This window comes from Botrytis fragariae (assembly GCF_013461495.1).
Source record: "Botrytis fragariae strain BVB16 chromosome Unknown tig00000001, whole genome shotgun sequence".
NCBI classification, from domain to species: domain Eukaryota; kingdom Fungi; phylum Ascomycota; class Leotiomycetes; order Helotiales; family Sclerotiniaceae; genus Botrytis; species Botrytis fragariae.
In genome coordinates, this window is record NW_023500987.1 from 879,094 (window position 1) to 891,909 (window position 12,816).

Below are 12,816 nucleotides of genomic sequence, written 5' to 3' on the forward strand. Positions count from 1 at the left end.
AACAAACAGATATCCAATTGAGACTATGGATTCTCTTTGAAGGGATTTCAGAATAAAATGTATCTTATACAAGAAGAAAAACAACAGAAAGTGGTATACAGAAAGAAAGGTGATGGGGGGACTGAAAGCTCCAAATATATATCGTCTACGAGTATCTCCACTGAACGTCAGGTACCTGTGCGTGAGCGGGACTTGGTATATCAATCGGGTCAAGACACGACAGACCAGCGCATGTAAGGTTTCTGAACTGGTATTCTCATTACATTTCTCAAGAGTATTGTGAGGTTATCGTATGGCTGGACAAATCCTAGCTCTTCCGATTCTATGACCGATGGCTCTGATAGCTGTTCCAACGAAATATGAAAGCTTGGAAAAGTGGATAGAGGGGTCCGATAAGCTTAAGATAAGATATTCTAACCCCAATTGGGTCATGGAATCCCGATCCACGTGATTGCGAAACGCCCTCGAAATGAGCTGTACGGATTAGGGATGAATTTCCGGAAGATTTCGTGTGGGCTGGTGAGAAATAGGAAAGTTTGATAGGAAAGTTCATTTGTCTCGTTTCGACAATGTGGTTGTACAAAAGATTATAGTCGATCCCGGAAGCCTTTGGCACAGATCGATCGAGGGAATAATTCACCGCAAAGACGTCGAACATCGCGCGTGGCCTTACTAATACTAGCGAAGGACAAATAATCAAGATATAGAGGGTTTACAAAAAGAGAAACATGAAAGACTGTTTTTCAAAGTTGTTTGCAGGTAAAATCGAAGTGACATGTTCAAGAGAACCACATTGGAAAGGTCAGGATTCAGAGCTTTTCGCCGTAGTTGTACAGGAAGACACGAAGACGATAGTCAAGTAGAACAGTACGTGTTGCAATACTAAAAAAGATCCCTAGAGCTCAATATGGTGCACACGAAGAAGTTCCTAACAAACATTGGGTCCAGATTCCAACACTTTTGCAACCCCCTGTGCCAAAACGTCATGCATAGGATAAGTAGGATGCAATGAGTTCAACCAGAAATACTCGTTGACAGGTATGTAACAAGATGGGTCGCTATAGTTTGACGTCGGTGTACCACTGCAGTAATTTGGTTAGCAGGTTAAAATCAACCGAGTAATGAAGGGAATAGCTTACTTCTCGTACGCGACGCAATAAGCAGTGGTATTGTGGTAGACAGATGTCTGAGGAAAGCTCTTCGGATTATCTAAGACTTTGGTAAATAGGGCATTAGCGTCAACCGTGAAGACATTGACATCTGTGAAGGTTTTCTTGAGGCTCTGGGCAAGTGCCGTAAGTCGGTTATTCCAATCGGCAATATCAAGCTTTTCCTGGGCTTGTGCTGCAGCCCCACCAGCAATTGACAATGGGCTCCTATCCACAGGTGGAACATTCAGGAATGCAAAATTACGAGCGCCAATGTAGTAGAGCTCATCTACTAGACCGTGATAAACTGCCATGATACGTTCGTTGAGGTTTGCAGTTGCCGGAGCTCCAAGGAAATACGAATTACCAACATCGTTGATGCCGTCGAAAATAGCGAACAGGGTATTTCCAGACGACCATGGAGCTATGTCTGCCTTTCCTGCGTAGGTGGGGAAGAACTGATTCTCGATTTGATTGGCAATAGATGAAACTTCTGGTTCATAAGGTGCTACAAGATCGGAGTTGACGGTGGCCCCTCCATACGCCAAATTATACGTTAACACAGTAGATTTGTTGTATTTGACTGTGAGATAATCTACCCAATTTGGACCATTGGAAGAAGTATAGCCTAGCAGAAGTCAGAGCTACTTAGAGGCATATCAAATCGAAGGTCTTCTAACCTGGATATGTAGGATTTCCAAGTGGATTGGTAGGTGTTGGCTGAGTACCATTCGTCTCGAAGCCAGTCTGCGTGTAAGAGTCCCCACTAGTATAATCAGTATGCGTATCCCACACCATTGTTCGGTAAATTTCTCACAAGACGAATGCATATTGGAGTTTGTTCCAACCTGGCCAGTGTGAGGTTGCTGAGCAGTATTTTTGAGTATCCTGGGCTAATGGTGCTCCTTGAACGGAAGCGAGAAGAGATGCGATAGCAAGCACAGTTGTCAAGCGTAACGAAACCATCTTTGCAAGACTTGTCAAGAAGCCTACGATTTGGGTATTGAAAGTATGAAGGTCTAATTAATGATGTTGAGAGAAGAACAATGTGTATCACTTAATTCAAAAGACCACGGCCTGCTGAACTTTCCGAGAGCAAGAATATAGAAGTAGACATGTTCATAGACTAGAATGGGTAGATATATAAAAACTGCGATTGTATCCTCTGAATTGATTCCTTGCAACGCAGCGGGGAACAAGTCTACAACTAACCTTTTGTAGAGTATAAATCGCATGAATTGCTTTGTACTCCGAATGGCAGACGGAACATCTCGTTCCGCTGCCGGTTGAAGGCCAAGCTTCTCCACGATGTATTTTGCATGCGGGGAAGATCTAGCACCCGCCTGCGTCATGAGATTAATTCGCCAATAATAATCTGAATGACAACTTAACCGGTGGGGTTCGAAATAACTCTATTCACCTTGTGAAGGAAATCAAACCTTGCTATTCCGGGTGATTGAAGAACGGAAAATTTTACGATATGCAAGTGGAACTATATAGATGTCCGAAGCTGGTTGATGGATGGATGGCGATTTGAACATGCGCAACCGTTGGAACATTGTCATATATTTGAGGCGATGCGATGTAGAAGCTATTGGATGATGTTTACAATATGATAACACAATCCTCGATTCTTTGGTTGAATTATCCAGTTCCGAATAAGATTCACAGAGTTTGTCACTCGAAGAACATCAAGAATATCAGATACAGTATATTCGTAGGAGAAAAAACAGGATGAATTTGACCAGTCAATTATCCGTTGAAATCATTCGAAATAAATGAATTATAAATTATAAATTAACTAGAAATGAACAGGTGAGATATATGTGTCCAAACAGATCAGAGGGTTTATTAGCTTCTAAGCACTTAAATTGTATTTGAAGAGAAGGCCTCATCTCAATCAATATTCGAGGGAAACAATCGAGTTCTCAAAAGTGTTATCGAGGTGGTCAAATTCCGACTCGTCTTTTACGAATAGAGAGTGTCTTATCACTCCACCATCGGAACATTCTCGGGTAGAAGCCCATTCTTGGATCAAATCATTGAATTGAATGGATTTGATGTTTTGCGAGGTGTGGTATAATCTTAGGTAGTTTGTAAAATGTCGACCTGGTCAGCTGATGATGACTGAATGAATCAACGATGGCACGCTGTAGCAAAAGCCTTCCACGATTGACTCGTTATGACCAAATGCTATTCGCTTTACCAAAATTGCTTTCTGCACGAGAAAGAACCCCCAGTGATATCGAAGGGGCCCCCTCTAAGATCTCAATTGTGGACTTCCAGAGTATCAGAGGCCTTTGATCACATTCTTTTGATGTATCACACGGGGCGATTGACTTCAATCACAGATGGTTCTTATTGATGCAGACGGTGATGGAGGGTGATATTCTCAGATCCACGCAGGATTCTCCCAAGTAGTATTTGAAGTACGTCCAAATCGAAGAAGAGCTAACGTTTGCGTTCTTTCTTTTGTTGAACACTAATAAATAGTGGGATGGGACGGGCCGGATAGAAGTGTTGCCATAAGTGCGACTCTAGTGCTGTAGGAAGAAGGAACTTGGACTATCATGCCTAGGTGCGTGTTTGTAATGCTTCTAGGTGAATACATGTAATCAATCATACTTGAGATAACCAATCGAGTCATGTGATGGTAGTTGGGTGTTGATAAACTTGTCTAGATACACGTCAATGATTGCTAGAAGGATTCAACTCAGAGATGCCGGTAGCTCGAAATCTGGGCACCACTTCAGGTAGCTGCTTATATTATCAGATGAATAGAATGAATATACGTTCATTTCCCAGAAGATGAAGAACTCATACTTCTTATGCTTTGTAATACATACGTAGCCAGTGTTTGGGATATCATGTCAGATATATTACATGCTACCTGGTACTTACTCGGTATCGATACTCGGGCATAAGATTCAAAAGTAATTAATCTGATCGCCATCTACGTCACCTGGGCCAAGAATCTCTGCCCACAAGGGACGGTAAGGAAACCCTTGGGTAAAGCCCTGTGCCTTGTGGAACCCATTTCACGGATAATACCTAGGAAGGATGATAGTAGTGGGGGATATTCTCTGATCACTGCCGGCGAACAATGCAAATGCAAATGAGAATGAGAATGAGAATGAGAATGAGAATGAGAATGACAATAAAGATAAAGATAAAAATTCCATGCAAAGGGGAAGAGAGAGGATATACGGAGGAACACGAGATAGGTGTGTCTAGTATCTACCCAGTGGATATATACTAGGTACAAATATACACATCGTCCATCGTATTCGAGGCATAATCAAATTAGATGTTGCATAGACCAGAAAGGCCGCCAATACTACACAATTCGATACTGTTCCAGACAATGTACATACATACACACATACATACATACTTGACCACTGTAAATCAATAGATCAAACGCAAGACAACGAAGCACACCTATACAGTTACTCGGGGAAAGTTTATACTCCATCAACATACATCCACCCACATACATCCACATACATCCACATACGAAGTACATACACCTACTAGGGCTAGGGGGGGAGAGAGAGGATCTTTCTATCCATTCAGAATCCTTTCACGTGTAATGATCTCCTTGGGCAGCAAAGGTGCATCGGTACATACCAGATATCATCAACCCAATGATATTGCTTAATACGAAGTCAACATTCTGTAAACCACGAGTGAATCCTTGAATCCTTGAAGTTACAAAATCCTTGAATCCTTGAATATTTTCGTCACTTTAACCTGTTTGTGTTAACTTTGCACCGCTTTGCACGCTTTGCTCATAATCTTTCGATTCCAACCTCCAAATTCTCCCCCAAAAGTCAAAATTCAGAATTCCACATCCTCGAAAGATTTATCCACCGTCTCCTTTTTTTTTTCCAAAAAGAACTTTAATGATAAGTTCTCGAACCTTAACATAATAATTATATTCCAGCCTCCTTATTTTCATATCGTGAAAATTTTATACTACTCATCTCGGAAACCAACGTCTTTTGGGTTGATTGTGATTGATTGATACTTGTTGGGTTGGGTTTACCATACACCCACCACGTTTTTGATCACTTAAGCGGGGTACGAGTTTACCATCGCAACCATCTGAGTTGTTTCGCATAAGACATCCCTCAGCTGAACAACAACTTCTCGAACTCTTCAACCCTTTCAACAATCTAAATCCAATTTTCACGCCATTCATTTTGATCTTTTCGAACTTAAATTCGAGAAATCATGTCTAGAATGGGTGACCCTTATCGAAATTCTTCGGAAACCCTAAGCAGCCGTGGCGGTGGGGGGAACCGTTGGGACAGTGAGCGGTTCGCCTCGGAGCGCGACCGAGTCCGTTTCGCACCCGATCGAGAAGAACGAGATTCCCGATTTCTCAGAGCTACAGGCGGCCATACACGAGAACGATCTTATGATGATGTTTACGAACGTCGAGGCCCACGAGGATACGAAGAAGAGCGAGAACATTATGACGAACGAGATTATTACGATTCGCCCAGGCTTCAACGTGAACCAGAACCAGGACGACAAAGATCTACAACTATTACATTGGAAAGAGAGCGAGAGAGGGAAAGGGATGAATCTCCACCACCTCCTCGAAGAGCTGGTGGCAGACCCGCATTTTTGAGAAGACAGAGTTCTCTTGATACATTTGACCGCAAGCCGCTGGTTAGGTATGAGAGAGAAGCCGAGAGGCTAAGGGATGAATATGGTCCACCTGCCAGACGCCCAGATGTTAGGCCACCACCTTTGACACCCGTTCCACTACCAAGAGCTAGAGGACTACCTCCACCTAGAAGATATGCCGAGAGAGATTACGATGAAATCAAGGTCGCAGAACCCGACTTCTATGGTGATGAAGACTTCAGAGCTTATCCCGAAAGAATTAGAGAAAGAGAAATCGTCAGACGAAGAAGAAGAAGTCACGAGAGAAGAGGTAGCCATGAAAGAAGAAGTCACAGAAGTCATAGCAAGGAGAGTCGTTCGACTGCCACAAGAAGCGTTAGAAGCGAGAGTGTTAGCTCATCTGATAGTGGTACTACGATATCAGTAAGGAGTGAATTCCCTAAGAAGGGAAAGACAAGAATGCCAGCTAGGTTGGTCAGCAAGAAAGCTATCATCGATCTGGATTATCCTTTCGAAGAAGAGGTCAGTCATGTTAAATTTTAATTCATTGGTCAAATCGTGTTGACATTTACAGGGTGACACAATCATCATTCAAAAGGCACTTGGGAGAGAAAATATTGATGAGGTTATCAAGTTGAGTGAGGAATATAAATCAGCTGAGAGTGAGTATCTCTGTCTTTCATTCATCCCTCATCACCGCATCAAAATGCCCCCTAACCCCATGCTTCCAAAGAAGTCAAAGTCAAAGAGACAAAAGAGGTAGAGACAACTCTAACAACATACCTCATTGCTCCAGAACTCGAAATGTCAGGTGGTCGATCAGAAGCAGGAACAGTGATTGAAGAACGTACAGAGGTCTTCACTATTCCACCACCTCCACCACCAGTAGTGCATCACGCACCTCCACCTCCTCCGTCAGTTGTCCACCATGTACCTCCGCCCCCTCCATCGGTTGTACACCATGCTCCTCCACCTCCTCCATCCGTGCACTATCCACCTCCTCCAGAGTCAGTTCACTATCCGCCTCCGCCAGAGTCAGTTCACTATCCACCTCCTCCGCCAGAGTCAGTTCACTATGCACATCCACCCCCAACTCCAGCTCAATGGGCACCACCTCCCGCATCAGTTGTATATGCGCCGCCACCTCAACCAGTCATATATGCACCACCACCGCCACCTCAACAACATATTGAGATCCACGAATCCACCAAGATCGTCGAACGTTCTCCATCTCCAGCACGTAGCACATACTCTCATCATAGTCACCATAGCCACCACACTCACCACCATAATGACCCCGTCATATTGGAAGGACGCCCTAGATCGCGAGACGAAGAGAGCGTCTTTTACGAAAAGCGGGAAATTATTGAGCGCACAGAGCCTATCGGTGCAATGACTTTGTCACACTCTCATAGTCACCGCAAGGATGAACGCTCGATTCGAGCTGAGATTAAAGCTCTCGAGGCCGAGAAGGAAGCCCTTAAAGCGGATCGACGGGCGAACCGAGAGTTGCGCCGCGCGGAGCGTCTTCGTCGTTCAGGAGCCCGACATAGCGACAGCCAGTTGGTACTTTATGAAGAGGAAATCCATGATGGTAGAGATGTGACCGTTGTGAGAAGGGAAAGAATCGTGGAGCCTGAGGGAGGTGTTAGGATCGAAAAGGACCGAAAAGGTAGGATGAGCATCAGTGTTCCTAAACATGCCTATCGTTAGGTGTCTTGCCTGAATGAGGTGGGTCACTTGAGATCGGAATGGGTGGTTTTTGTGAATGAGAGCTAACCCACTTATTCTTCACAGCTCCTCCACCAAAATTGGTTAGAGCCATGTTGGCTACCCTGACTTAATTTCTACCCTTTTGATAATAAATACCTTTGCTTTATATCTATCACGCATTTCGAGCTTTATTGAGTCGAGATAGATTAATGAATGGCGTTGGACACATAGTATCTTATGGCTGGTTGGACGGAGCTCGTTAATTTCATGCAGGCAGAAATTGTACTTTTTCTTAATTTACTCTTTGAACTCTTTTCAAGGCAAGGCTATCTAGACTGTATCTGACATGGAGGGATTCATGGGAGGGATATTGGATATGGAGATGGTTCATACGATGATGATATTTATAGCTGCGAGTTTACGTTTTGTTTCTCTTGGTCTTCTTTTTTAGTTGGAAGATACATTAGTTAGGATACCTACCGATACGTACAGCTTTTGCACTTTCTTCCTCTCTTCTCTTTCTCCTGCTTTTTTCTTTTCCTTTCGGTGCTAAATACGTATGCATTTTGCACGTTTTAATGAAGTTACGAAATACTTTATTTTTTTTGCCTTTCTTTGGTAATTTGGATTGGTAATGGATAGGTGGATGGGGATAGATGGATGGGTAGGTGGGTGGGTGGGTAGCTGGGCAAGCTGTGATGACATCCTACCTGATTGTCGAATAGATGAACGGATGGATGGAAAGTGAGGGAGGGATATTTGAGCTAGACATAGGGAGATAGGATACAATATTACAATTATGAAATTGATGGTTTGAATGCTTGGCTTGTTATGTGTGGTTGTGATGAGTTGGTGTGAGGATGAGGGGATTGTAGGAGATGTGGCAGGAGTTTGCTTGGATATCTGATGGGTGCATGGTTTATGTGTGCTGGGTGGGTAGGTAGGTAGGTATATGTAAGGAGTTGTTAAGATACCCTATCTACCTATCTACCTAGGTATGCTATGCTATGCTATGCTAAGACGGAATCGAGTAACCCAAAATTGAAAGAAAAAAAGAAATAATCAGCCCAGAACAAATCCCTTCAGCTTTCCCTACCGACCAGCAGAGCCTTGAAAAATACTAGGTAGGTAGATGCATGGAAATTATCCGAGACGTTGAGCTTGTTTGAGACGGTCTCGATTGCTCTTTCTCTTTCTCTTTCTCTTTCTCTTTCTCTTTCTCTTTCTCTTTCTCTTTCTCTTTCTCTTTCTCTTTCTCTTTCTCTTTCTCTTTCTCTTTCTCTTTCTCTTTCTCTTTCTCTTTCTCTTTCTCTTTCTCTTATCCTGTTCACTCTTTTTGATATTCACGCATGCAGGTAACGAAATGAAATGAAACGAATTGATATCATCCGGACGACAATCTCTAGGAGTCTACTTTCTCCTCGGAGGGAGGAAAAGGAAAGAGATGAAATGAAATGACATATTATTACTACAATGTGATTTGAACTGCCCGTGCATCCATCATGAATCGTGTGAATATCTCAGTTTGGAAAGTCGAGTATTGCGGTCTTTTGGAAGATCCGGAATGCTAAGATTGTGAATACCGCGAGTAGGGATGCTATCTACTTTTCTTGGCATCTACAATATATATAAATCCCCCGAAATCATAAAACTTTATTTAAACACCTTAAACGCCTCGCTATGCACCATTTCCAATCCCATCCTGATCCATCGTGATTTCCTTCCCTATTGGCCAATTTTTGTTTTCTATTGAAATTTGAAATATTGGAGTGCGCCGTCCTTGCTAAAGTGCGTCATCTCTGATCCAGTCTGTCGTCTTTGTGTGTATCCCATCAAGCTGCGTGGTTGATAACGAGCAGTTATCCATTAGCACGCAATAGTACTGTTGATGTGAATGAATAGCGCAACACTCAAGATTTCCTCCTCTCTCTTCCCTATCCCTATCCCTATCTTATTTTCTTCGCTTTGAAGTAATCTCTTAACTGCTCCACCCTCGTGACAAAGAACATTCTCTTCGCGTCACTCTTCCAAACCAACACTCCCACCTCCTCAGCATATTTCGCACACCCTTCATATTCCTTCTGGGTCTCAAAATCTTTCATCAAAAATCCCGGTACGGCTTTCATTCTCTCGTTTTCTAATTGCCAGAGACGGATTTGATCAACGACTGTGGGTGGTAGTACAGGTCCTCCATGGGACGCGGAGGAAGCTTTGACGAGTTGAGGATGCGCATGCGTGGATAGGTAGGTAATTATTTGGTCGGATGTAATACCATGAGCTATGGCGGTACGGATAGAATCGCGAGAAACGCGGCCACTGACCATGTTGGGATAACGAGTGTTGAGTTTGGTGAAGAGTGAAAGGACAGCAATTTGGAGGGGAGAATTTGTATAAGCGTATAGGCGGTAGTTAGTCTCAATTATTATGAAACCCTTTTGGCTGGCGGCAGATTTGGAGGCGGCATCAAATCCTGCAGCCACAGTGCGGAGTGCACTGGCATCAGAGGTGAGAGTTGTGGCTAGACGTGTTGGAAAGAATTGAGTAGGGGCTGAAGGGGGGAGGTAGATTAACCCCAAGTCGATGAGATTAGCCAGCATCCCTTGTTGGGCGTCTGTGAGAGTCTTAGTGCTGTATGCACGTCCGAGTTCGAGGGAGCCTAGCATGAAGAGAAAAGAAAGTACATCGACGGAATCCATTCCCATGCTTTCAGCATTTTCAATCCATAGAAGGAGCAGAGTCCAGACTTGCGCATTGGCTTCTTGCAATAGAAATGAGAATCCAGCTTGAGTAATACCGATACTTCGACCTCTTGTAACCAATTTTCCTGCATCAAGTAGTGCCTTCACTGAATTTGCAGGCCCATTCCCATCTCTTCCTGACCCGGATGTAACAGTGTTGACCATATAATGTAGAATTCCTTCCCACTGTATCCGAGCATGTGTATCCAAGAAATCAATATCAACATGTGGCGCAATATGTTCAGACGAAGGAACTCCGAAAGATTGATGATTTCCTCCACCCGTAAGTGCCAGTCGTAGAGAGGCTCCAAAATTCTTAGTCAAAGCTACAGTTTGAGGATCTTCTCGGCTCAGCGCAGTGATGTCGACAATATGCAGCCGCGATAGTAAGGATAGGGCTTGATCTTTCTGCCTAGGACATTTTAGCATATGGCATCCATTTCAAGTCAGGATACATACTTCTTGCTCTTAGGTTGTACCCATTGATCCAGAGCTGTGAGGGGCAAAGGCTTAGGCATATAGAGTAGTGCCATCACAAAGGTTTTGGCAAGATGAGGCAGCATGCGCCTGAAAATGGCCAAAGAGGTAGAAGGTTGCTGATACAATCGCCTGAAAGTTGTACCTGGCAATCTCTCCAGGTACTCGAATGAAGCAAGAGTTGAGACAGACATATTGAAATGGTGATTGTCTATTATCCGCAGATATTATGAATTCGGCATTGCTGGTAGGAAATTCGGGAAGCTCTACAGCCTTGCAGGTAATAAGTAGCCTGATGATGGAGAATTTTGAGCTTGGACCATAACCTTATCTTTTCCAGCGAACGAATTACGGTGAAGCACTACTTCTGTATATTCACTACCTACTAGATAGATGTGCGTAACTTCCACTCTGCTTTCAGCGTCTTCCTCACATTGTACAATGACATTCTTGTTCAATTTGCAAGCTCCAAGCTTCAATTCTCCAGTGCCCCATCAATCTCGCAACGAATAGACATGCCCTGCGCTCTGCGGGGGGGTCAAACCCACGCGATAAAGAGGCTGAAGAGGACGGGCACTTAAAGTGCATGAACTCTTCTTTCGTTTCTTTTGTCCTTGGTTTTCAGCTCAAATATCAGTTAGAATATACTCACACCGTCTACCAAAACCTCTATACACTGTCTTTTGCTGGTATCAATCTATAGCGCATTGTAGCGAGTCTCTCACGTGATCACATCATGTACTTTCCTTCGTTGCTGACACTGAGAGAAATTCTAGAGACAAGTTACACTTCCTCCAGGAAGTTTCGGAATGAAAGGATCCCAACAAAATGCGTTCTGCCTCTGCCCTAGGGAAGTATAGAGGAGTACCTTTCAATTTTCAAGCTACCCCCGGCCTAGCTTCACTTTCCCCTGTCAAAACAAAACTCACCTCCAGATTCTTGTTCGACAAGCTCACACAAAATCTCCTTCTTCTTTTCTATCTAGGGCACGATTTAAAATAGGCTATTACAGTTCCCTGGTTGTCTCTATGCTATGCCTTACAGTTGCGTCTGAGACGATAGATTGGATTCTAGTTGATCACCTCAAATCCATATACGTTAAGAATGTTACCTACAAATCAAAACATTCATCGGAATCGTGTCAGTATCGAATTCTGCGCAAAGGGTACATTCTATTAGTTAGTATCAAGGCTGGAAATGCGGATGATCCGATTGAATTGGAAATGAATCATGTCAAATTTCACTCAGTGACAATCTATGGGGATCTTCCTCCGTTCTTCCCAAATGTGCCTACGTATGAAGTTCTGTCATATACATGGGGCGAATGTATAAGAAGGATACCGTGTATGTCATTTTTTGGTCATTTTGTTTATCATTTGCATTTCCTGGTTGTGTATCCATCTACTCGGAGTTGGCATAGTGCTTGGCAAGTGCTAAATGGTGCCAATGAGTCGAATGGCTGGTACCTTGTAGAAATATGTACAGAATACAAAAGTTTACAATAAATCAAGAATTTCTTATTTCAAAATTGGAAACACTTGAAGATATACACAATGCTTAGATATTCAAGTGTGTGAGGATGGGCTGTACATGTTTTCAAGGGTTGTAATGTAGATATGGTATCATTCATTCATACTTTTTGGAAAATGGCAAAAGATGGAATCACAACGGCAGTCTCAACTAATGAATACAGCAGGCCAATAAAATTGAATGGCCAACCTTTCAGTACCACACCTGACCTCCACTTTGCACTTCTCGTCCTTCGTGATAATTCCAACCCCTCCTCATTGTGGATTGATGCCAGCTGCCCTGATCAGAATGATCGATTTGAAAAAGATGAGCAACTACGTATCATGCCTCTAATCTATATCAATGCTACTCGTGTACTCGTCTGGCTTGGTGAAGACGAAGAATCAGTCGATCTACATGCTGCAGCTGAGATTATCTCTCACTTCAGTATGAAAAAGAGAGAAGTGCAATGGAAGGCCCAGTCAATAGCCAAAAAGGAACCTTTGACTGATTCTCAAACGTGGCTGCAGGAGTGGGCCCACTGCGACCGGCACAATGGGCCGGAATATGCCTCTGGTTGAAAAGCAATACAG

The 12,816-nt window shown here is 43.4% G+C and overlaps 5 protein-coding genes across 5 annotated transcripts; 3 read left to right on the top strand and 2 right to left on the bottom strand.

Annotated features, from left to right (window-relative positions):
* Positions 1-928: 928 nt before the first annotated feature.
* Positions 929-2,114, bottom strand: Bfra_000274 (putative carbohydrate esterase family 16 protein; the record flags this gene model as incomplete). Its single annotated transcript, XM_037330719.1, has 4 exons — positions 929-1,082; positions 1,140-1,776; positions 1,829-1,914; positions 1,966-2,114. 4 exons carry the CDS (start codon positions 2,112-2,114, stop codon positions 929-931), a joined length of 1,026 nt encoding a protein of 341 aa, XP_037197052.1.
* Positions 2,115-5,384: 3,270 nt separating this feature from the next.
* On the top strand, positions 5,385-7,630 carry Bfra_000275 (uncharacterized protein; the record flags this gene model as incomplete). Its single annotated transcript, XM_037330720.1, has 4 exons — positions 5,385-6,308; positions 6,361-6,448; positions 6,520-7,458; positions 7,584-7,630. 4 exons carry the CDS (start codon positions 5,385-5,387, stop codon positions 7,628-7,630), a joined length of 1,998 nt encoding a protein of 665 aa, XP_037197053.1.
* Positions 7,631-9,445: 1,815 nt separating this feature from the next.
* On the bottom strand, positions 9,446-10,908 carry Bfra_000276 (putative rna polymerase ii transcription factor b subunit 2 protein; the record flags this gene model as incomplete). The annotated part of the gene is made up of 2 exons (XM_037330721.1): positions 9,446-10,649; positions 10,697-10,908. The coding sequence occupies 2 exons, from the start codon at positions 10,906-10,908 to the stop codon at positions 9,446-9,448; spliced, it is 1,416 nt and encodes a 471-aa protein (XP_037197054.1).
* A 634-nt stretch (positions 10,909-11,542) lies between these two features.
* On the top strand, positions 11,543-12,219 carry Bfra_000277 (uncharacterized protein; the record flags this gene model as incomplete). Its single annotated transcript, XM_037330722.1, has 2 exons — positions 11,543-11,655; positions 11,700-12,219. The coding sequence occupies 2 exons, from the start codon at positions 11,543-11,545 to the stop codon at positions 12,217-12,219; spliced, it is 633 nt and encodes a 210-aa protein (XP_037197055.1).
* Positions 12,220-12,360: 141 nt separating this feature from the next.
* On the top strand, positions 12,361-12,804 carry Bfra_000278 (putative het-domain-containing protein; the record flags this gene model as incomplete). The annotated part of the gene is made up of 1 exon (XM_037330723.1): positions 12,361-12,804. The coding sequence occupies one exon, from the start codon at positions 12,361-12,363 to the stop codon at positions 12,802-12,804; it is 444 nt and encodes a 147-aa protein (XP_037197056.1).
* Between the last annotated feature and the right edge of the window lie 12 nt (positions 12,805-12,816).